The 25,374-nt window shown below is 39.9% G+C and overlaps 1 protein-coding gene across 3 annotated transcripts in view; it reads left to right on the top strand.

Annotated features, from left to right (window-relative positions):
• The window catches only part of tanc1b (tetratricopeptide repeat, ankyrin repeat and coiled-coil containing 1b), a 99,700-nt gene that overhangs the window by 3,126 nt on the left and 71,200 nt on the right, over positions 1-25,374 (top strand). For all 3 annotated transcript variants that reach the window (XM_029458522.1, XM_029458521.1, XM_029458520.1), the window contains exon 2: positions 9,727-9,820. In XM_029458522.1, coding sequence (XP_029314382.1) covers positions 9,760-9,820 — 61 coding nt within the window. In that variant the 5' untranslated portion in view covers positions 9,727-9,759. The remainder of the gene's footprint in view (positions 1-9,726; positions 9,821-25,374) is intronic.

Raw genomic sequence — 25,374 nt, 5'->3', positions numbered from 1 at the left:
GCAAAGTGGCATTGTGTAATTGAATTAGATCAAGTTTCTTAAAGGTTCATGACAAGTTCTGTATCAAAATGCATTGCCTTACCATTTAATTTCCCCTCAGGTCATCTATTAAAACATTACAGAAGAACAGAATAAGAATATTGTCTTTGTGATTCAGTGATGGTGTTGGCAAGTGTCCTAGTATGATGCATTCTGCTGAATTATGTACCAATATTGAATTTCTCATTGCAAAGCTACCGTATATTCTGTGGTGTTATAGAGTTAAAAGTCCAGGTGAGCAAGCGTGTATGCATTTTTAAGGTCAATGCATGTGCAGACTGTATGTAAATCATGCTTGTATGTGTGTGTGTTTGGAAGTGCTTCTTAGTAACAGCTGTTACTGATTTACATTTTTGTCAAGCCTTTTTGAAAGCCTCAGAGACAGACAGACGGAGAGTGGTCTAGAGATGCAGAGCGTCTCAGACATACCAAAGTGTGAAATTCAGTATTTCTACCTAGATGGAGGCATCTCTATGGGAAGTAGACTGTGAGGCTCATATTTCATAAGGAGTTGTAAAGTAGTTTTAATAGTTGTATTAATAAGTCACCATAATGACATCATAAAGCAAACTAGTAGTTCTGGTTACTGACGTTCCAGGAAAATGTCTTCTTATCAACGTACATACTTTGTTGATTTCTTTCCTTTTGATTATTCATGCCATAATTACAATGTCCTCACAATTTCAACACCACAACACATCTGTATTGTTGGTTTCTCCCCTTGAGAAATGAATTTACAATTTCCCAGTGCGACAGGAAGTCAAAGTCTGTGAATATTTAAGAGCGGACATTGGAACTGGATGTAAGTGTGTCATAACAATGACTTGATGAAACTATCTCATTAGGGTTGAATTATTATTTTATTCGATAAGGACAATGCTACTTAACATAGTACCAATACAGAAATGAAACTGATGTGCTGCACAGAGAGTTTAGAGCTGATTGCTTTTCAACTCTTGTACCTGGTTGGGCTTAGTTAGTATGTCTCCGAGTTAGATATGTCATTTTGTATCCATCTTGGCTAATTTGCGACTGAGTAGAAGCTTGTCTCATATGACAGATGTGCCTGTAACAACAACGGTAACCATTTATGTTTAAGGCTAGGTGTCCTCCCCTATTCAGTTATGGCATATCACTGTTAAATGACATTACCATTTTTGTTTTTGACACTAAATCATATCATAAGTAGTTTACTCAGTATGGCTTAAGTGAGATAGGCTAAGAATAAACCTGCACTCCAAAACTGACAAGTGGGTATGGCATCTTATCTACAAAGTGCTTCTTGGTCTGAAGCCCATTTGAATCTGACTGAAATCCTGGCATAGTGTTTCATTTAAAGTCAGTTTGTTATGTGACCCTCTGACCTACAAGTCATAGCACGAGGAAAATCTCTCTGTGTTTGCAGGAACTTCCTGTAGACTTTAAACACTACATGTTAATGATTTACTCTTACTCAAACACTAGGCTTCCTGGGAGGCAAATGTCCAATTGAGTGTAAGCAATATTGGTACAGAATGATTTATTTATATGTTGATTATTAAGAACTAATAATTTATATTAAACACACTTGATTGCTATGTCAAATCAGTATATAGTGATAATGTTTAATCAGCAGTGATCGCAGGAGTTAATGGCTGTAACTGATGAGGTAATTGTTTTTACTCAGCGGGAAGTTAAATATCTGGTGCCGGCTGATGATTTCAGAGGAGGGGTTCGTGTGGTGCATGGAGTGTGTAATCGTTGTGGAAAGGAAAGGCTCAGAGTGGAGAAACTGGTTTGTAAAAGCACTTCTCATGTTAACTCATTCATAAATGCATGTTACACTCTGATCTATCAGACTGAATTAATGTAGGTTATATGTAGGCGTGGCTAAATCTATGGCTGGTTTAGTTTTGATTTGATCTGGTTAGGATGTGCAATATCTTGTCGTGTTCCAACATTTTTGTTTCCACGGCCTGGGGTGCAACTGTGAATTCAGAGCATGCCTCGACACTTCTAGAAAAACACTGCTGGGACACAGTCAGTGCTGAGCCAGCATGTAGTCTTGTGTCTGGATTTATTCGTCAGTCATATTAGAAAATATCAAGGACAAGTGGCCTCAGAGGGTGAATCAGTCTTTCCAAAATGACTGTGCTTTTCCCACGGCAGTCTAATGTCTATATCAGACTTGTTATCCTTTATAATTTCACACTGAGCCATGTGGCTTGTCCTCCTCAATAGGACACTAGCTGGCTTTGCCCCAAACTAGAAATTTTAATCAGCCTGTGTCTGTGATGGGACAATATAAGTTCCCACTAGGTAAAGGTAAATAATCACAGGGATCTTAAAGTGAATATCTGCCTGTTTTCTCATCATTTAGTTTTGAAGAATTCTCTCCTGAAATGTTTTATATTTCCTCAGATTCAAGCTACATGATCATGTTTACGAATACCACTTCATGTCATGCTTGGACTGGAGTTGGGATTGTTTTTTGTTTTTTAGAACACGATGCTCCTTGATGATGCAATCCTTCTCCCATATAATCTCATGTAAAGCTCATGAAGAAGAGACCATTGAAGCCATCACTTTTCGTGGTGTCTACCGGCTCTTTTCAATCAAAGAAGCTTTTTAGTAACTCTACTTGCTTTTCAACTGCAGAAACTTTGTTCCATGTTTGGTTCCTGGGCCATAGTTAGTGGGCCTCTCAAAAAGTTCCTGCTTCCAGGGTAGATGATTTATCATGACCCTGGTGACTCTGGATGCAGTTTGCATTGCTGAATGTTTTGGAAAGGTCAAGCACAGGCCTTTAGGCTGCTATAAGTTGTGTTCAGCATTCATTCTGACTATTCAGGCTTTTTATGCAAATAGAAACCACAAAGTGCTAGTTGGTTTACATACTAAAGTGGTATGTAACCATTAGGCAGCGAACAAGAAAATTGTCCAAAAAAGGTTATCCTGGCCAAAATAATTGCGATTCACAATATTATCATCAAAATATGCATACTGGAATCACTTAACCTTGTATATTGTTAAGAAACAAATACTTTTACTGCATCACAGATGGGACGCACAACTTTGTTTTAGTGAACATCATTTTTAGTGAAAAGCAACCAATCAAACAATCTTAAATAAGTTAATCATGAATCATAAGGTCCCCCCGCATAAATAAAGATTGAAACATTTATTAAAATAAATGATTTCCGACATGATAATTATTGTATTTTTAAACCGGACACTATTTTTCACTTCTCTACCATGATGGTGAGCTAGACAGCATTTTAAAGTCACTCTAGAAGACATTTACGATTATCCCGATAATGAAAATTCAACAACTTATTGTGAGTGTTTTTTTTCATCACAATTCTATATCGTCCCATCTATAGTAACTGATGTTCTTTGTTTAGGCAGATTCTTGACAATTCGGCTATTTTTCCAAAGCTCTGTTATCTGTCAGATATACCAAACCTCTGTATTAGTACTATTAGTACGGTTTGTAATTCTAATAAAGTTACCTCGGCCTTTTGAGTTTAAGTACTGTTGTACTAGTTAGATCATTGGCAATATCTCTTGTTTAAATTGAAAGTACTTTGAAGTGTTTTGGGTTAAATCCAAACTAACAGAGTAAATGTTATTGAAATGTTGAACAAGTGCCTGGTCTGTTGCTTGGTTTCAACCGCTGGCCTGTCAAATGATATAAGCTGGGTGTAAGCATTATTATATTAACAAGTTAATCATCGTCTTTACTCTTTAAGATCAGCTATCGTTCAGTATAAGATGAAGACCTGCTTCTCATAGGCTCTAGGGTGGGGGGTGGTGCTGGAAACACTTCAAACCGGTAGACTAGTTGCATAAAAATGTCTGTTCTTTTGTTATTTCCCTTCCACTCATGTGAGTGTGAATAACAGCTTTGGCTTACAATGGCCGACACTGAGACTGTGCTGTCCTCAATACATACTCCCCACACTTCCTCTTTCAGGGGTTTGTTAGCTAACTTCCCATTGTTTATGGACCACTTGAACTCACCGACCAGGCTGTGCCTGTTTCCTGCATTTGGTGAATGGACAACAAAATAATAGATAATTATGGAGTTCACAGGAGCATTAAAAAAATTAATCTGTTTGAGGCCAGTTTGATAACTTGAGGGTCAGTCGATGGTTTGAATTTCCATGTTGCTAATACAACGGTGTGGAAATCTGTAGCTTCATGTAGAAGGAGTTGATGAAGAGAGCTGGCAGGGCGTTTCACCAGGCGAGAGATGAACGAGGTGGAATATAGCTGTTTGTTGCCAGAATGGTGAAGTTGATCTAAGCTTAAGGGTCCTCTCTCTATTGTGTTCCACAGAGGACAAAGCAGGTTCTAACTCACCAACAGCCATTGTATGTGAAATGCTTCCCTGCCAGAGGCAATGCGGTCAAACAATCCTATTTCCATTCTATATATAGTCTTCTCAGATGACTCTGGTATAGCTAGATGGCCCCATTAACCACATGTCACAACAGCATTGTGCAGGTAAGGATCTTTTCTTCCTTGATGACCTGAATGACCTGGTAAAAACATACATGTCAATAACCCAAGGCACCCTTTAACCACTGTGGTTTCCAATTTATTTTCTGTGAAAGCAAACCATCTCTTCATTGCACAATAGATTGGAGTCCTTTCAATTGTTGCCTTGAGCCGTTCCAAGGTAACAGACATGTCCACATGTGAAGGTCATAGAGCTGACATATGCCTGGTTGAAAATACCAGCTTTAGGGAAGCATACTTTATCTTACATGTTATTCCCCAAATACACCGATAAGGTCTTTGTTGTGTGATTCTTCAGTTGCTTGGGGGCATTTGGAAGCTTGTTGAGGACTTTTAATGCTTAGGTTGTTGGTTTCTTGATATAAACGGAGAGGCAGTACTATGAGCACAATACGGAGCTGTTTCTCTGGCGCTTCTCCTTGCTCTAAGGGTGTCTTGCACCAAACAAATGTTAATATGAAGAGTCTATTTTCTCCATTCAGCCTGTGTGTCCACAAAGACATGGGAGCCACTGTGGGACTTTCACTGCTCTGTTTTAACATTGAGAGGCCCCTTCGAAGGGGCCATGCTTTGAGGCTGATATCCAAACACAGCTTAAAAGCACAGGGATGGACCTGACTTTGAGGGCTTGAGGAATCTTGATGCCGTCTTGCTGCATACCATGCAGTCCATTATTCCTCTCTAAGGAGGCTTTCTTACAAAGGTCACAGTTATATCCCCATCAAAACTTAAACCTAGCTGCATTTGATGTTGATTGTGGTGCCTTTGCTATTGTAGGATCCACATTTCTTCACATCTACCTCCTATAAAAACAGCCCTAGGCTTAGGCAACATCATGTCCTTGTGCTGTTTCAAATAATGTATTCATGAATACAGAAGACTTGATGAAGATACCTAGACCAAAATGGCTTGTCTCTGCAGGGCAAGGATGTATCATGTTACAGTGTAATATTGAAGATTTCTTAGTGTATAAGTAGATGTAACTGATACCCACTGTCATGTTAGTTGTCATGTCATGGTGAAGCTACAGTTAATGTTTATAAATGTTAGTAAAATGTCAGCAACATCGTTTTGACTGTGATGCATCAAAAGTTTGCACCAGCAGCTTACTAGCTTATGTGACTAGTCTTAGCTCCAACAGAGAATCTTTACCTTTCAGTTATATCTTATATAGTTGCTGCGCCAATATTCACCACGGTTTTGGAGAGATACAACTGCTAGCACACAGTGGGTAGTTCAGGGGGCCTTGGTAAATAACGGTTATGTTTTAGGTTTAATTTGTGGAAAGAGGCTGTATTATAGTACTAATTGTACTGTCTCCCTAATACTTGGTTCACTTATGAAAAAAGTATTGTTGTTGCACCTCGACCAGACATTGTTGGAGTCAGTGGAGTCACCTGTGGCTATTACAACCTAGAGTCGAAGTTGTCTGTTCAATTGGCAAGAATTTGTCAGTGTCTTGTGGGGAAAAATATTCACACTGTTATAGTATGTAGCACTAGTTCTATGTTGTGTCTCCCAGGAACCAAACGACTCTCGGCTTGTTTACAATACTGTGTATGTTATAATTACTATGTCATAGTTAAATCAGTATTATTGACGACACCGACACAGGACGTTTGGCTTTCATCCGAGTAATGTTTAGCTTGGATAAAAACGGCTAATTGAGGCACACCTCAGGATAAAAAGGTGATGACTGTAGATCAGGTGTGTCAAACTCATTTTTACTAAGGGCCACCCTGGGAAATGAGAATCACATTAAGGGCCAACCAGCCAGACATTTTATTGACATGCTTTTATTTAATCGAAAACAGTCTAAATAAATAATCTTTTGAATATATTGTTGCATGTCCCATGTAGCATTCTCACTAAGAATTGGATCCACATAAACTCCTAAAAAGTCACCTAACAAAAGTAGCTTAGCATTACAGGTCATTTATAATCATATAGTAAAAACAAAAAGATTATACGTTATGATTATATTTATACAAGTTGGCTAACATCAGAATCACGACCTGTTTCACTGGCCCGATAATGGCTACTCAATGGCTGTGTGGGACATTTGATAATAAAAATGAAAGTAAAAGATCTTTAATTATGTAGTTTACAGGTCCCATACAGCCTAGCCTTCTGGCATGCAATTGTCTGTACATGAAACCCTAAAAATTATAAATAAACTTTGCAGTCAAGCAAAACTCACATGCAACCAATTTCACAGACTTAAATAATGATGCATCAATGTTGGCATGATCTCTAGCCACATAGAGTGGCCTATTTCCAAACACCTGACATCTTTTCTTTGATACAAGTTCATCTGTTCATTTTCAGCTAAAACTAGGCGGGCCCAAATATAATGACAAACTAAAGTAATATGCAGGCCGGATTACAATTTACAAGGGGCAAGTTTGACACATGTTCTGTAGTTGGTGGCTAAAGAGGTGGTGTCTCAATCTCACAGTGGGTACTGACTGTATGTGCTGTGATGGGGGAGGAGTGATGGAAGGAATTTGTCATGTTAGTTTTTGGAGTTTCAACAGGGCGTTTCTCATTTCCGTTGGGGTAACCTGGGTGAAGTTTATTGTTACTGTGGAGATGAGCAGCCAGCTCCCACACAGCACTCATCAGTTCCACTGACTAGGCTAATGTACTAAACTATGCTATACTACACTGAACTACACTTTTCTGTATACAGATAGACCCAGTCCTCAGATCTGTCGCTTACTGGATCACACCTGGCGATTACTTTGCTCTCATGTTCTTTGTTCAGACACCTGTGCATTCTTGAGCATTACTCCGAATCCAGTTCCAGAAATGCTGCTCTGTACTTGATCCTGCCATCTTACCTCCCTGTTATTACATCAATCTTTCAATCAAAATAGAATTAAACATACCAGACTTACGTGACTATCATTTAGATTATATCACAAAAAAATCCCTCTTTTAAAAAAACATGTTTGATTTTTTTTAAGCATTATTAAGAGTTTCCCAATATTTCATATCCTGCTACTGCTAGTACCTTACAACTGTCATTCTATTGGTTGTTATCCACTAGGGATGCTAATAATATAATATTAGTTGTGCATTTGTTTTATCAGAAAGTAACTTAATTGAGTACATGTAGCATTTGAGTTGCCTGCACACTTGTTTATGTTGGCTCATCTGAGTGAAATTATGTTGTTACAATGCTATTATATAGTGTATTGTATTAAACCAACTAATATTTTTTAATAATGTTTATTATCAAGTACATTATAGACGGACGGACAGGGTTGATTATATTATATGATATGATTGATAAATTTCATCCTTGGTAACAACAAGCGTTAGAGGAAATGGTTGAAAATGATGAGTCCTGAGCAGTTTAACGACACACATTTATGAGTAGCCTTCAGGTGACCCTAGTCACTGCCACAAGGTAACAGTAGTAGCAAATTGCAGAATAAGCATTATCCACAGATGGGACATTTCCAACTGGTTGTCATCAGTACGGGTTGATTTGGGCCAACATTTCAGTGCAATCAGACTGCTTAAATCAACTGAGCAGACACTTTAGCATCATCTTCCTTATGCAAGCCTTACATGTCAAGTTCAGGTGTTACTTGGAAAGGGACTTGGCTTTTTTGATAATTTAATAATTAATTTTATTTGAGAGAGAGAAGAAGGCAAGGTCATAGTTACACTGAAAGCACCAGACCATCCTCATCTGATGGCGTAAGTACCTACATTTGGTATTTGTTTCCCCTCCCCAATGAAACCAGTTATTCCACAGAAGAAACTAGGATTTACAATTCATCTCCAGAGAGAGGATGATATATTGAGTCTGCCAGACCTACAATTGCCTTATGAAGCCTGTCGGGGTGGATGTTATGGGTGGAATATTGAATCACTGTTTGGCAGCTTTAAATGAAATCAGCTTTCAGTACAGACTGATTGAAGGGCATTTATGTTAAATAATTTGAAAATTGAACAGAGCCTAGGAATTGAAAGTAACCAAATAGATAAGTTCCAGGCTTGCTTTGTGTGTGTTTTCTATGAATACTTTAGAATGAAACACCAGTACGGTAATCATGTGCTGCCTTCAAACTGCATTCACAATCTTGATGTAGAGTGTGGCTCTGTAAAACCTCATGAAAAGTTAATTTTCTGAGCAGTCAAGGCTGAGTTGTAGTGAATGGGCTCATCAGGGATTTGCCCCAGACACCTCCACCTCCCATAACGGATTCAGGGGAAGCTCTGCTTCACAATGTTTCATCTGAAATCATCAAGGATGAAAAAGGGCGGATCGATAGCCTCCTGCCAGCAGCTGTAAGAGAACCTAGATATTTAAAGCCTGGCTTCTGAGGTTAAGAACTGCAAGGACTGTGTGTTTTGTTTGCAGAAGTTATACCCTTATTTGGTAGAAACCCTTCTTTTCATCGCAAGGATTGCTCTGCTGCTATTAATACAGTAGGGTAGCAACCTATAATGTGTTTAGAGGGTCAGAAACCCAAAACCCCACACGATTAACTGTTTTAACAGTTGCTGTGTTTAGTTAAGTATGTTTTACCAGTGTACGACTACATAAGCCTAAACAAAAATTCCAAATTAAACAAGCACATCCAGGCATATCCAAGCTGGTCCTTGAGTTAATGTTACACCATTCAACTGTAGGGATTCAAAATGCACACCAGCTTGGGAACAGCCATTGAAAACAGTTGCAAACACCCAAGTTCAGCCACATAGCATCAATTACATGTGGAATTCAGGGCATTCGACAGTGTTTTCCTGCATAACAAGATAGCAGAACGTGTCCTTTTCTGTTTAAATATTAGAGCATTCTTTCCATGCACCCCTCCACTGATGACCTGCAGGATTGGGAGTGCTGTGGGAAAACTCCCAGGCGGGTGCCAGCTAAGCAGTATGAAATGCGGATATAGACTGTTTTACCATTGCTATGTTAGGTTTTCGAGGACACATTTTGTATAGTTTGGTTAGTTGGATAGTCTGGGTTAAACAAATGCTTGGTGTTTGAATGGTTTTCTTATTGGCAGGTGAATAGAGGAAATATCATCTGTTCTGTCCATTGAATAGAAATAGACCTGTTTGTATTGCTAGATCATTTCAATGGTTTCGACAATAAATGCATTTCTGTTGTCTTGTCGTGGCTGTGAGTGACTTAATTATTTTCTTCTTCTTTTTCCCCAGGGGCCCTGCAGAGAGGCTTCCAGGAATCTTGCCATGTTTAAGGCAGTGCTGAAGAAGAACAGAGATGGAGGCAAGGGGAGCAAGAAGGATTCAGGTATGTGGAAGATCAAGGGAAAAAACAGCAAGCTAGCTTTCAGGGAACAAATACCCCATACCCACAAATCTGATCATCTCTTTCCACTGCTTATGAATTCCTTTCTGAATATGGAAACTTTATATAGTGTCTTTCATGAACACCCTTCTTAGTAAAGATTCAGAATGTAAAGCCTGAAGTGAATTAGATCAAGCTAAAGTAAACTGAAGAGAAAGTTGAGATTAAAGTAGAAACGCCATGCTAAATCTGAAAGTGTGCACTACGTCTATAACTCTCAGTTCAGAGCAGGATATCTTCCATCTTTATTTAATATTGACTATAGACACCGCCATTGTATCACAACAGATGTTTAATGTTCCTTTGGAAATCGGTCGTATTTTCCAACATGACTAAACATGAACAATACATTGTTGACTATTCTCTTGTTCACACAACGGCCCCCTCCAATGATCTGTCTTTAGCATATGACCACTTCTACTGCATTTACCAGCCTAGACTTGATTTATGTAACACCTGAGGACTGGTTTTAACAGGTAGTCTGGTTCAAACAGTCACTGTACACAGTAGATGCATGTCTCATAGTTCTGCTCTTTCTGCCTTTTGTCTGACGTGATTATTTCACTCAACAGTCAGTGCTTAAATGAAAGGGAACAGATCACCTCTGATCACCTTCACTGCTCTCCAGCAGAGTACAGAGGGAGAATTGAGTATTGTTGGCTTGTATGCGTTGTTTTATATCAAGCTGTTGCAACCTGTCTCACATGTATGAATCACTCTGATAACATGGCTTCGCTGTTACCCAGACACCAACACCCACTCATATGCACTTAAACCCAGGATGTTCTCTGTACGTGAAGGCTGGGAGCAGCAGAGTTTTATGGCGGGATACAGCTCCTTTATCCCAGCCTTACTCTCCCAGTTGGACCCCATCCATCAAGCTAAAGCAGCTCTGTCTCCCTTTCTCATGCTGGGACAATAAAATCTGACCACTCCTCTCTGTTGTTTAGGGCTCCTAAGACAGATGAGAGGTCACTGAGATACAACAGCTAGCAGTGGTCACTTTTCCCCACTGGTGTTTCTGCATGGGGCTCAAATCTCTAGAGTTTTTAGAAGGTCAGACTCCATGAAATGTGTATATTTGAGATTGGTGGTCTGTATCAAATCCCCTGCAATTAATGTAATAGCCTTAATTATGTTCCTTAAACGATCTTGATTAAGATGTTGATGAGTTAGACGTTGTATTAGATTCCATATTACCAGCTATGGTAGGTCATATTTATTGGTAAAGAATCATATACGTTTCATAATTCACAAATAGTGAGTTATATTGAAAGTGTTAAATTGCATACCGTTCCACCCTGTGTTTACTTGTCTGTTGTCCTTGACAAGTGGAGAATTTGTTTGTAAATTTCAGTCCTTCCGGGGATCTGAAATGAGATTTGTAACACAGAATCCCTAATGGGAAAGGCTGTGTTAATCAAATTGGGTACACTGCAGTATAGTTAATGGTCTTTGAGAGAAGATAGTACCATACTGGACATAAAAGATTCACTGCACCTTCTGTGAGGCTTGAATAAAGATTTAATTTTGATCCCAAATGGTTTGGGAAAGAAAGCTATTTTAAAATTAATTGTCTGGTGCATTGGAGTTTGTCCTCTACTTTATTATAGAAAGGTTATATCTTTTAGCCATTTTCAAATTGGATTATGGTCAAGGATTTGTTAAATTTGGTTGATACAGCATCAGTGTTATGTTTTGAGATTTGTGACAGCTTTGGGTATCGGTATATATCTTTTGCTTACAAGCTTGTTGCAAATTGTCAGATTTTGATTTTTTACAGATGAAGGTAAATTGTGTTTATTAGTCAATCCCATTGTTTTTCGCAGTGTTGCTTGCATTTGTACAGATCATACTGTACAGACTTTTCTTCCTTCAGAAGGACCACAACTACAAAGTCCTTGTAAAATCTGCTTAGCAACATACAGTATAATGGAAATCCGTGGGAGGAAAGACCTTGATAATAGTGTAATTGCAAGATAGCTCAGCATATGTTGCTCATGACATGGTGGCTATGGACTGGAGGCAACTTTAAAGCAGTCAAGGAAATGTAGCCCCTATGCCAGATACCACTACAGTCATTAGCTCTCCTTTGGGATCTCCCCTTTGCCAAGACCACAAAAACACACAAGTTGCTAATTTAGTCTCTCCATCATGTGCTTCTCCTAGATCCTTCCTCTTCCTTCTCGCTCGCTTCTTCTAGACTCTGTCTGTAAGGAATCTGTTTGGAATTGGCCCTTTTAATCCCTTTTAAGTACTTTTTTTTAATGGTCTGCCACTCCGGAAGTGGGATACTAGTTTGCTGTGGCCTGTTGCCTTTGATGTTAACATTTTCTGTGAGAGCTTACATTGCATGTAGGCCTCACTGGAGTTAATAGATTTGGGACCCGAAGGCACAAGAAGATGATTATATTGTAAAGAAGCAAACGGTGAATTAATTGGTGTTCTCTTTGAGGATACAGACCCCTCCGATTTTACTGCGAGTTTACCCTATGACTTCTTATTAATTCACAGCAGTGTCTGGTTTGTAGTTCATTACAAAGCAAATTGCTTGTTATAAATTGGTAGAATTGTTTTAGGACAGTGTCTTGTCATAAGGCAAGTTTGTGTGAATGTATTTTATCCTTTTTTCCACCTTGATGCAAATATTTTTCAACAACACTGTTCTGAAGTAATAAGCCTATAGTAATTGTTAAAGATAGAAGATAACCTGTGAATGGTAGTGATTCACCACAGAATGCCTTGGAATTTATTAGTGGACTGGTGTAACTGCTTCAGAATCAAGTAGCATATGTCACCTTTCAGACCAACGTGAAAACACATGCAAACAGGGCTCTGACAGGGCCATGACAGACATCTACAGATTGAGGCACATGTCATCAGTTGGTTCTTCTTACCAGCCTATAGAAGTGAATGGGCAAATGGGCAGTCTGCTTTGGCTCACAAGAAAAATTGCAAAAGTTGTTCTCAAGCCATAGGTGGCGATACTCAGATGGGGGGTGGTATATTCTAATTAGCCTGCATATGACATAAGAAAGGAAGCCAATCGCATATTTTCTGACATAGGAAACCTGGGATGTCTTACTTCACATTTTAAAGTAGTTTTTAATGATATGTCCCCTTTAAGTTATGTCATAAACCTGCCTTTTGTAAGTATACTGCTTATTACCGTCGCTTCTGTCCTGTGAGTATTTTCACTCCGTATCTGTTCATGACGTGATCCAAGGAAACAGCATCTTTGACTCAGCTTTAATTGCACGCTTGGTGACTGTGTGTGTGTGTGTGTGTGTGTGTGTGTGTGTGTGGGTGTGTCTGTGTGTGTCTGTGTGTGTGTGTTGGGTAATGCCTCTGAAGGCCCCCCAAATTGGGTTTACCACTCGATGAGCTTGGCCGTTTGGGGACAGCTGTTAGACAGTTGTCTGTCTGTTGTGAGTGACGCAGTGTTAATCACACTAGCGCGCATTGCTGCAAACTCTTTGAGGCTGATAACAGTTTCAGCTGTTTATTCCTTAAACCCCCAGCACACACAAGCCATGTACACACAAACAGGTATGCAACAGCCAGTTGGCAGGGCTTTTCGTAGTTTGTTTGACAGAAGCCACTCATGCACCTGGCTGGACGGGATTCAGCAGTCCTGTTGTTGACCTGGCTGCCAGCACAGAAAAGGGGTGTCAACCCTACTGCCCTGATTTGATTTCCCAGCAGTCTACTGGGATAATATTTTACCTGTAGGGCATGCTGACAGCAATGACAAAAGATAGATTTTTCCAATTTGTCAAGAGTCAAAGAATAGTAGGGTTAACCATTAAAACGTGAGAAAGGAGCAAAGGATTGGTGCAATCTTATTCCGGCAGTTATCATGGATGCCTAATTGCCTTTTTGACAACTGCATCTGCAGCAAAGTCCCCTTTAAAAGGTGTGTGTGTGTGTGTGTGTGTGTGTGTGTGTGTGTGTGTGTGTGTGTGTGTGTGTGTGTGTGTGTGTGTGTGCACTCTGTTGCCTCAGCTGTGGTTGTGACTGGTACATGCAGTTTCTGTGAGTTTCTTGGGTGTTTTGACATGAAACAGTGATTTCTTGCCAATGGTCCGCAAACAGCAAATTGGCTACAAAGCAGGATTTGTCTTGTTTTGTAGCAATTCATATGGTTCTTGAACTTTGAAGCACAACAGTTATGATTGAGTTCCTAGCTTATATCTTCCAGGGGTGGACTCAATAGCCCTGCAATAAATACTTTCTTTGTAACGCTTATAATGCCCATTTTTTATTGAGACTGTCAGTGAGGTGTTGATTAAGCTAATAATATTTTTGAAGCAGTAGTTTCTGCTGTTGTGTCATTATTTATTGTGGTTTAGTTGGGCAGCTGACTATTCAGATTGTTGTAATCTCTCTTCTGTTTTTTGTATTGTTTTTCCCCCTCTCTGTGGTGATACAGTTAAATATTGCAGCTGACATTGCAGAGATTCCTTCCCTGTTGTCTATATTCTTTCTCTCTCAGCTGCCCTCAGAGGTTTAACATGTGGAATCTTTACTGTTATGGGAAGACTTCCCTCAAAAAACAATAACCACACGTAGTTGGTCAGTTGTTTGTCCAAACAAAAGCATTGTTTATAATTGATTACTGGGTAAATATAAAATTGTAAGCATAAAGTGTTGACTTTGAAAAGGCTAGCTTATAACAGTTAGTGCAGCTTTTCCCAGCTGTTTCTTTTAAGTTTAAATGGAAAAGTTGTATCTTTGTTCACATGTGAGTCAGAATTAACCACAGGCTGTTCTTTGAGGACATTAGTTCCATTAGTTAAATACTAAAACGCATAACCGGCTTGCTTTTGCTCTACAATTTTCTTTAACCCTTTTTGGTTTCTTAAATGTGTGCCAACCACTTTGCTGGTTAAATGATTTTTATTTTATTTTTCCTGAAGCAAAAGTATGTGCTCCATGTTACTAATACGAGTGATAAAGGTTTATTTTTAAGTACTTTGTGTCTAGTCTGAGGTGCACTCTTCCAACATCGGTGATGGAAAGCACTATACCGTGGGCAGGATCACAGTGAACTCTCTCACTTACATGGTGGCCGACCATCCCCTTAGACATTAACAAACACCACTCAGTACAGAGTCTGCCCACAGGTTCTAGTGTCAAACTGCCTATGTCAGCCTGGTTCTTCTCCGTGAACAGCTGGGTGGCAGCCTCCTCTCTAGCCATATCTACCGCAGCCATTTTGAGACACGCTCCCTCCTTGTCTTGTGGCATGTAAAGGAACTTAAGAAAACTCCCTCACTGTGCTCTTCCTTTGGGGATAAAAGTTTTAGCATTTTCTTTTATTAGTGAACGGCTCTTACGCCATGAGTGTGCTCCAGGTGAATTAGGAAAACATGGTGTAATACTGGTGTAGTTTATGGATGACGCTTTTGTCAAATAACAAAAGTGGAGGAAGAGTTTAGTCAGTGAAAAGTCGGTGCCTATGTACTTAACAATCTCGATACTAATGCATCAAGACAGAAACGTGTTAAATAAAAAAGACGATCTGTTCTTTTCAAGTCGAGAGTGCTGAACCAAGACAGACAGACAAACACGATGCTCACAGCCAACCACAGGATGTCTAGACCTCAGATTACATACAGTATGTGTGACCTGTGCAGGACAGGAAGACAGACTCCACATTATGCCACACACACATTGACACGCAGATAGAGAGCGACAGAGACAGCGAGAGAGGCAAACAACCTCAGCATACATTATTAACATCCTTTGATTTACCATAATAACTATTGCTCAGACCAGAACCACCGACTCCTTTGACATCAGCTCATGGTTTTCTTTTTGGAAAACACTAAGTTCTGAACTCTTGCAGCTATCAAGTTTGGTTTTAGTTTGACACTTGAGCGTTTAACTTTTAAGTGTTTTGTGAACAATAGATCTTTAAATCACTTAAAAACGCCTCTAGGGTTATATCTAGGTTACCATTCTATGCCCTTATTTGATTTAAAGAAAACTCTGCTGACAATTGTGAAATGGCTTTTTGGTCCATGTTTGCTATTTTTGCTCCCAGTAATGTTTGTCTAGATTTCTATGTCCAGACAGTTACGGTAGGATTTAAGATGGTGGAGAAAAGAATGCACCTGATCTACAAAGGAGACCATTGAGTGCACAGACCTACCCGGCTATCAAAGCACTGTGCAGCCAGCAGGCAACGATTAGCAGGGCGTAGCTCAAACCACATCTTTCACTTACACACACATTCATGTACAAACACACACACACACACACACACACACACACACACACACACACACACACACACATAAACACACACATGCACACGTATACTCCCACAAAACTCAGGTGTATCCACATTAGACACTCCCTGTCTTTCCTTCTGAAAAGCAAAATAAGGACTCTAGGGGAAAGCAGTGAACCTGGTCGGCCAGTCTCACTGTTTGAAGAGACTTTTACAACAAACATTAGGCCCTGGTTACATTTAACTTTCACCTCACATGACTAAAGACTTCTAAGAAGAAAGGCTATGAAGCTCAACATTTTCTGTTCACATTCCATGTATTAAATTGTACCTTTGCTTGCCAAACAATCTTAAAAGATGTTAATGCTTCCTAACCTAATCATGCTGACTTATATTGGTCTCCTGGTGCCTTTTGTTCACAAGACAACTTTTCTAGTTCCTTGGCATAACATTGAAAAACTCAAAATGATGAAGTTTTTTTTTTTTAAAGGGACTCAGGCAGCATTCATTTGTGTTGCTATGGATGAAGTCCCTATTCATAATCCTCCTCAAAACTGATGGGTCGACTGTTTCTTCAACCAGTTAAAATACCTCAGTTGCACATAACTCTAGACCTATTTGAATCACCTGAATGTTGGTGTTGAAATTAGACTTGTTTGATCAGAATTTGAGTTATGTTATACATTTGATTTGATTTTGTGTCAATTCTTTCAGAGACAATCCTTTTGTTTCTAGTGGCACACCTGGTAATATTAAACAAAACATTTCTTCTTGAGAATTCCACTGTACCCACTGGTGTTATGGCGCATTTAGGTGTTAATGAATGTAGTTTTTATTATATGATCGGTTTCATTTCAAATATAATTTGCATCCCATTGTCTTTAAAAAATAAATAAAAATGATATTCAACCAACAACACATGGAGTAGGAGGGCTAAATGCACAAGCTAATGGTCAAATCTGGCACTGCACTTCTTGCCCAGTGGCTTCTGACTGGGAGGAATTTGGAGAAATACTTTGAATGGTTCCCAGAGGCCCACTGTCTGCTGTAGCAGCCGGTGACCACTCTCCATTACCCTCATTTGGCTCCCATACACTCAGCATCGATGGTGCCTGTGACCTTGGAAGTGTGTGCACAGCAACGGACAAGGAGCCAAACAAATACATGAGGACTCGATGGAAGCAGGGGGTGATTTTATTGACAGCAGCACACCAGTCATAGTCCCCCTCCCTCAACTCAACCCCCATCCATGCGCAAATAGTTTTTTTTGCTACTTCAAAGAGGAGGAAAAACATTTTATCAGCTAACATGTCAGGGTGTTTTTAGATGGTCTTTGAAGGTGCGATAGTGGCTGTCAGGCATTTCATTGGCTGGAGAGGTCAGCAGGTCACTAGTTTTTCTAATTACAGCGTGACTTGCCTGGACAGACACATTCCTCCTGTCTGATTTTCCGTTTTGCTTTCATACCTTTTAACATCCGTTGTCTGTGATCTAAATGAGCACTTTAAAGTGTGCCTTTTTATGCAGAAGGTTACGCTCTCACCCATAGGATGTACAAAGCACTAGCTGCTCATTCCCTCACTTTTCTGTAGTTGACTTTGATATTTTCCCAATAATTTTGACTAGGGTTGTGTTTTTCTCATCTATTGCCATCTCTCTATGCAAATACTAACCCATGCTGTCACAGAGTCTGACTCTCAGAAAAGTCTGCGTCGCTGTCTGTGGAGACCTCTGGCTTCAGGGCCCCTTTCTCTCTCCTCTGCACCACTCTGTTCTGCATTTCTGAACACAGAGACTTTTTTTTTGTAATTGTGGCTGCAGATGAATGTCTTACCATTCTTAGCTCAGGAGGGTTTGAGACAGTCTGAACTAATGACCTCGGTTCCTTTGTGCCCAGCCTCAAAGGAACAGTGGATAGTGCGCATTGCAAAGCGGAGCAGTTTGTGCAGAGTGCTCTCTCTCTTCATATTTATACCTCTATTATTTTAAAGGAGGCATTTTCTACTAGTGAGGCTCACTAATACAAAAATGAAATACAAAAGTGGTTAGAACAGGATAGAAATTTGGTTGCATTCTGCTGGAGCCTGTTTAGTGTCAGAAGGGGTAATTAACTTTTTCTCACATTATTAATCATGTAATAAACTAATCAGGATGTCCACTTTGATAGTGGTTGAAAAAGATGTTCTAATCAACCCTCTAATTGCATGAAATGAGGCGAATGTGAGTGATAAACTAGTGTAGATTCACCATTAACAAAGATTTTCTAAGATGGTACAAAGCTGCAAGATTTTCCCTGGTCCTTGTTTGCTTATAGGATTAGGCTCTTTGGAAGGATTGGACAGCCTTTGTGCCACATCCTCGTCCATTTAACGTTTTGGAAGGCGCTGTTGTCCAGGGGTTAGTGGCGTTCTCATGACCTCACCTGGCCCCAGCAGAAACTCTGCCTAATGATCTGTGCTAATGGCAATCTACATGTGTTGTTAAACCAGATCTCCATGGCAACAAAGGGCTCGAGACCACATTGTGCTTTAGCCTGAAAATAATTCCCTTTCTGTCTCAGAGCTGATTATCTATATTGTTAATAGATAGGTGTGAAAAAAAGAAGTGGAATGTTCCAAGGTGGAGAGAAATCACAGAATGTGGGACAGCTGAAAGTCACTTCTCATCTGGCTTCATTGTGACTCCTCCAACTCCAGTAACCCCAGAGCTGTGTTTGCGGTGTTAAAATGATTGATCATAGTATGGACAAGTGTGCTCGGTCATCCATCATCCATCGTTCGTTTGCTTGGACTGTACCAGCTGTGTAGAGGACATTGATGTAATTAACCCCATGTAAAACCCATGTGAGACATTTTATTGTTTCACTGTAGAAGCATCAATTCACATGATGCTCAACATCTATACAGAGACTTGTAGCAGAGCTTTTTTATTCCAAATCAAGACTTTGTCATTGAGTGAACAAATCGTCCTTATGTGACTCGACTGTTGATCCGAGATACTACCAGAAAGAAACATAAAAACAACATTAAGAAAGTAAAAAAAAAAAGGAAAAGGATTATGTCTGTAATTCTAAGTGCCACTGCATTAGCCCTTCTTAACAAGGCCTCAATTGTTGTAGGTATGCACTCAGGTATGTATAGACTGTAAAAAAAAAAAAAACTCATGACAGGCACTTCTAACTAAGTTGAAGAGTATTAAAGCACAGACAGCTGGCTCTCTTTGACCACTCGAAGGACCTCGATTATGATTTGTGTTGTAGGAGGAGAATAGATAGGTGAGAGGGTGTATTTTCTCATTAGAGAGGGAGTGAACAGTGTGCCCCTCTTGCCCCGAGTCTGGTACTGAGGAGGCATGCAGAGAGACATTCATACTGGGACCTCGCACACAATACTGCTAGCATGAATATCAATAACTCTCCAGCCAGGACTGTCAGTGGATCTGCCCTAATTTATTCTAAATCTCTGATGAAACAAGTCCAACCCCTCAGCAATTCAACATGGCCCCTTGGTTAATTTGGTATTTTCATGGATGGTCAGAACATTTGCATTTGTGTTACGCGTGATATTGTTTTCTGTCTACAATATGCAAACCTTAAATCTAAAAATCGGTGTAGCTAGTGTAGCTGTTTTTACTCTGAGAACTCTGTCGTTTAACTTTGAGAACACTGTACTCTGCAGCGACCTTGAGACTGATTGATGACCTGAACACTTGCATAGCAGCTTTTGCAAGATTTCACCATCAATAAACTGCCGTTTCCAATTCTTTGTAGGACTGACCAACTGTGTGCGATCATAGACTAGTATTGTGTGTTTCCACGATTATAACACACGTTCTCTTCTATGCATAAATAGACTGTTCTCAGGTAGGTCAAGCAGTTCATTTGTATTCATAGTAATATCCTTTTACTCTGTGAGAACGGTTTAATTAAAATCGGCTTCACTTGACTTTTGTACTATTATGTAGCACACAGTATTTCTCCTCTGACAGTCGCTTTATTGGCCGTCCTACTGCTTCCCTGTCACAAATCTTGAAATAAAACATGGTAAAGATGCTGTCTGGCTCATATTCTTTCCCATACCCACTTAAATTGGCGATTTATGAAGAGGAATGGGAAATGTCATGGTGCCTGCCCAGTGCTACACCCCCACACCCCCTTTCTCCTCCTCCTCCTCCTCTTCTACTTCTTCTCCCCAAGACACACACATACCCCTCCCTGTCAGTCTCTCTTCCCCTGGGGCGAGTGTGGAAGGCATTCCAGAGCTCAGGCCACTGCAGAGTGTGCATCAGAGGGGAAGAGAGAGACAGACAGAATCTTAGTGCTGTGGAATCAAAACATTCTGAAGTCCTACTTTGCCTACAGCATCTTAGCTTTTGCATAAAGCAGCTAATTTGTTCTCATTATCAAGTGCATATACATTTAAGTAGATGGTTTCAGAGCTGCAGGAACTGTTCCTGTTTGTGACAAGCTAAAACTAAAGACCCTGTCAGAGTTGTTTTCTCTCCTCAGGGGCCACCCGCATAGATGAGTAATCCTTTGAAACCAATAAGAGAGTTGCTCTGGATAGTTGAAGAGTTAATGGAATTTGATTGTTGCAGACAATATTGACATTTCATGGTAGAAAATATGCCCACAGGAGGGGTGTGGAGCAGTCTGTTAATATGCTTAACATTCAATAAACACGATTTGAAAAGAAAGAAAAATGAAACGCTGCAAGGAAGAGCTGCCACATTGGTTTTCTTTTATTGCTTGTATACTTAATTCTGCACCAGAAATGAAGCCAGGCGAACAATGATGCGCAACTTATACAATTGAAACAAAAAGTATGACAAATGTGTTGTAAGGGAGCTAACGCACTCGGTTTGCCTTATTATTTATCACTTACATCAGTGTGTGTTTTTACAGCCTTTTGTCAGGCTGCCTTATGCAGTATTTTGACTGTTCCTATGGCAACTGCTGACTCAGGAAAGTGGTCTGAAATTAGAATTGCCTGATGGGAAAACAGATGCCTCTTTCACAGAATATTTGTATGGCTTTGATTAACAACAATTTGTATACTTTTTTAATTTCATTAATTATCAAGTGCATTTTGAACCAGACAGATTTGCATCTTATTTACATATTAGATCTAATTTGTCCTTCATCATCATAGACAACTTGAACTGAATACCTTCCCCCACGCTGCATTGCTTGTTGCCTGTCGCTCTCTCCTCTGTGGGTTGCTGTGTGTTAACCATGACAGCTTTTGTGAGACTGTCACCCTGGTCTCGGAAGTACACAGGGAATCCACATTGGCACTCAGTCTAGCGGGAGAATTCCCCCTTTGGTGGATTGTCCTATGGTCATCGTGCTTTGTGTGTCGACTGAAAGAATCTGCATTAATTATAGCCTTTCTTCATTTTCTCTGTGGTCCACAAAATTAACTAGTGAGAAGCTAATAGAGTATTAGTGTGTGTGTGTGTGTGTGTGTGTGTGTGTGTGTGTGTGTGTGTGTGTGTGTGTGTGTGTGTGTGTGTGTGTGTGTGCGTGCGCGCGCCCACATGTGTTTGTGTGTACAGTATATGTTTTATGGAGAGATGATATCATGGATCATATTGTTTAAGATTTTGGCCATCTTTCAAAAACATGGTTTGCACTTTTATATAGTATTCTTTGTGGCAAACCAAGGGGTTTGCATTAAACGCTACAGGCAGTGGTCAAACTAACAGAAAGATGACTGTTTCTCTCTGCTTATTCTGTTTTTGGCATATATCATGATTGTCGAGACTTTGCTACATTACATCTTGCAGTTTGGAATCTGACTTCCCATTCAGACAGGCACAGTGATGTGGGTCAATAGGTGAATGTGCGTCAGCTAACCCTCCTACCCTCCACTCCTCTTGGGTTAGACACAGGCCGCCATTGTCCAACTTTTGTGACAAGTTTTCTGTGAAAATTAATGTTATTTTATTAGTCTATCAGCAGTCATTTAACTGACTCCCCAGAAAGAGAGGGAGGACAGTTTGTAACTCAGTGCCGCTGTGAACAAGGGGCTTTTCTGACATGACGGCCACAGATAATGATCAAATAAAAATAAATGAATTCAAATATTTACTATTGATATGTCTCATGATTAGACAGACGGCCAGTTTGTTTTTAAATGCCTTTACAAACAGGAGATCTTAAAAAAAATCTATATTTGAGTCAATATTTTGCCAGCCAAATCAAATTGTATACTGGATAATTTTATTGGACAGTTCAGTCCTCTGTTGGACAATAGAGAGGGTCCGTGTCTTTCAGGGGGGGATTGCATTCCTCACATGGAGTGACGGATCACATTCCATTGCACAGATTCACTTGAGAGGCAAAAAGACAACATCCAGATTTATGCCTTTTGAAAAACATTAATGCATGCTAGCAGGAGAAAGGGAGGACGCTTTGGCCATGCATGAAAAAATAAATGGCTTTTGATTCATTGTGTTTGACTTTTATTTGAGGATGGTCACCATTCAGCCATCAGAATGCAGAGAAGTGAAATTCTTTATCAAAGAAATATGATTTTGTGCAGCTTCAAACAATGAAGACTTCATCAGCATTCAGCCAGTTAAGATTTTATATTTTTCTTTTTTTATGTATTTTTAATTCAAAGTACAGGGTTTCCATCTTTATGACATTATTGCAGATGTAGGAGTCAGTGAGACGGAACAGTGGTTGGAATAAGCGTTTAAGATTGACTCACATTGACCTGCTTAAAAAAAAAGATTTATACTTTAATGTTTATTTTTCTAAATCAATGTCTTGAAATAATATTGAACCATTTTTTTTATGGGTTGGGCATGTCCTCATGGGCTCTGGCCCTCACTTTGATGAGGAGGAAAGAGTATGCAATGCACTGTAATCATTTTTACATCATCTTGGGGCAGCGCTGTATAATTAGAAAGGGTTTATTTCCTTGACCACAGCAGGGGCTGAAATTGCAGGCCTTGCCCCAACCAGGGTTTAGGAAAGTAACCGAAATAGCACTGGCGAGTTTCTGTCCTTGTGTCCCTCTGCGTTATAAAGTGTCGGTCAGATGGCAGAGCAGTCACCGTGACACACTGCAGCCTATTCACCAGCACTTGGACGGCAGGCTTTTATGTGGCGCCTCCTGTTTTCAGAACCAACTACCAAAATTACAACTTAGTCATAATCTCTTTAGCATGCAATACGGCTGTAACCTGTATCAGCCACGACCTGCTGTGACTGCAGCAAGTGAACACTCTGCGTGCAGCTTTTACAGTTGCTCACTGTGACCTTTAGACATTCTAGTTTTGTAAAAATAAATAGTCGTACAGTGTTCCTCCTACACAAGGATATCTGTGTTATTCTGTCTGTTAATGTGTTGTTAACATATATATTTGTTTGTTTATTCAATAATGAGAGTAGAGAGATGACAGTAAATGATTGGAGGGAGAGATAATAAATCACATGCATTAAAGATCCCATACCGACACAAACTGGGGATGTTGTGGTTCATGGTCAGCACCTAACTGGCTCTAGGACCCCCCGGGTGCCCCAAAATATATTGTCACTCATTTCTGGTTAATTCATTTAGTAATAAAACCACAAATCTCCCACATAGGGGAAACACTTGTGTTAAATGCTTACCACAGAGAGAATCTGACTGATTCCCTATACCTTCCCTATCTGTGTATTTAACCTGCAGTCAGACACACACTTCCCTAAGGACCATTAAAAGGGTCGGTATCAATGTAGGTGCCTTCGGGTGCACTGGCCTTGACCACAGATTTTTTCCATGTGTGAAGGCATGCATAGGTGTCATTGCAACCTTTCCGCTTCCTGTCTCTGGCATTCTTCTTTGTTTAGCAGCTCTTTAAAACACAGAACAGCTTTGTGTCCCCTGTGGCGAGGCGGAGGCATGGAGAAATTGGGTCTCTGTTTCTGATTAGCCCGGCAGCCCAACAACACTCATTTCCCTGAGGAGAGAAGCAGGATGCTAATAGTCGCTTGCCTCTTGCAGTTGAATCTTCAGTCCTTTCTACAAACCCCTGGCTGCAGACAGGCCTCAGATCAAGTCTTCCCAAGCAGCACGGTTCTGAAAACAGAACCAAGCTAATTGTCATTACTGTGGCTCACCACATCTGCAGTTTTGATTTAGCTGGCTCTGCTGACGTAGGGTCTGTATTATTAGTTAGGTATTACATGTTATCCTGAGGTTGATAATACATACAATTTAATTTGTGGCGATGATGAGTGGGCAACTTTGATGCCGCAGAATAGATGACTTTGCCGTTTGCTGGCTCCATGGCTAGAATGGTCTTTCCATTCAGGATTGGTTCTCAGTAAAACAAAACCTGTTTTTTCCATCTAGTGCTTAGACTCTACTGAGCAATCTAGTAGCCAGGTTAAGTCATTTACAAGCCTTGAGTGAGTGAAGTCATGTGCAGAGACTGTGGGGAGCTATTTCCTATCTTAATAGGTGGGACAGAAGAATGTAGGGAATATCTAGTTCTAGATGTAAGTTTGACAGCAGAGAAAGTGAACTATAGCTGCCTTGAAAGTACAAATGATTAAGTGTACAGCACAATAGCATCATATGAGAAATCTATCGGCTTAATTATTTTGCCAGCTAACAGATGTCTGGACAACTGGATTGTACTGCACACCAGGATTTTCTGTTTGGAATTCTTTGAGATATCAAATCGTGGCGTTTGTACATGGGAAGTTTGCTTTTAACCCCACTTTTTATACAGATTAGAGGAAGCATGAAATGTGGATGTCTTGTTGACTCCTAAATGCATCATAATTGTGTTTGACAGATTAGTTGAAAAGGGGAAGAACTGTTGTTAATGCCTATTAGGAAAATGTACCCAGGACAAGTAAAACATTTTTTTCCACAGTTGTGGTTTTCACCTTCAAGCCATAGCCTTGCAAGTTCAGGTTGATGCAGCAACTAGAAACTATGAAATAGGGAGTGACACAGATGCAATTTGGGCTCCTTAAGCTGTTGCGTGTTTTAGTTCACGTGTGTTCGGACACTTTTAAGTACTGCATTCTGAAGACCAGGGTAGGATCGATTCCCTTATAATGTTACCACCACTTCTCACAAAAAATAGTGTCATTTTCTTTCAGCCTTGATGTTCCTTTTCTTTGCTCTCTTTAATGGATGTCTTCTGTTTAGCCAACAAACTGCTTAAAATAAGCATTATGTAAACAACTCTAAGCACATTTGCTGGAGAGTGCTTGTTTTAGCAACATTCCTGTGTATTCCTGCAGAGAGAG

Source organism: Cottoperca gobio, chromosome 21 (assembly GCF_900634415.1).
Source record: "Cottoperca gobio chromosome 21, fCotGob3.1, whole genome shotgun sequence".
Classification (NCBI taxonomy): Eukaryota; Metazoa; Chordata; class Actinopteri; order Perciformes; family Bovichtidae; genus Cottoperca; species Cottoperca gobio.
This window is presented reverse-complemented; position numbering and strand designations above follow the sequence as displayed.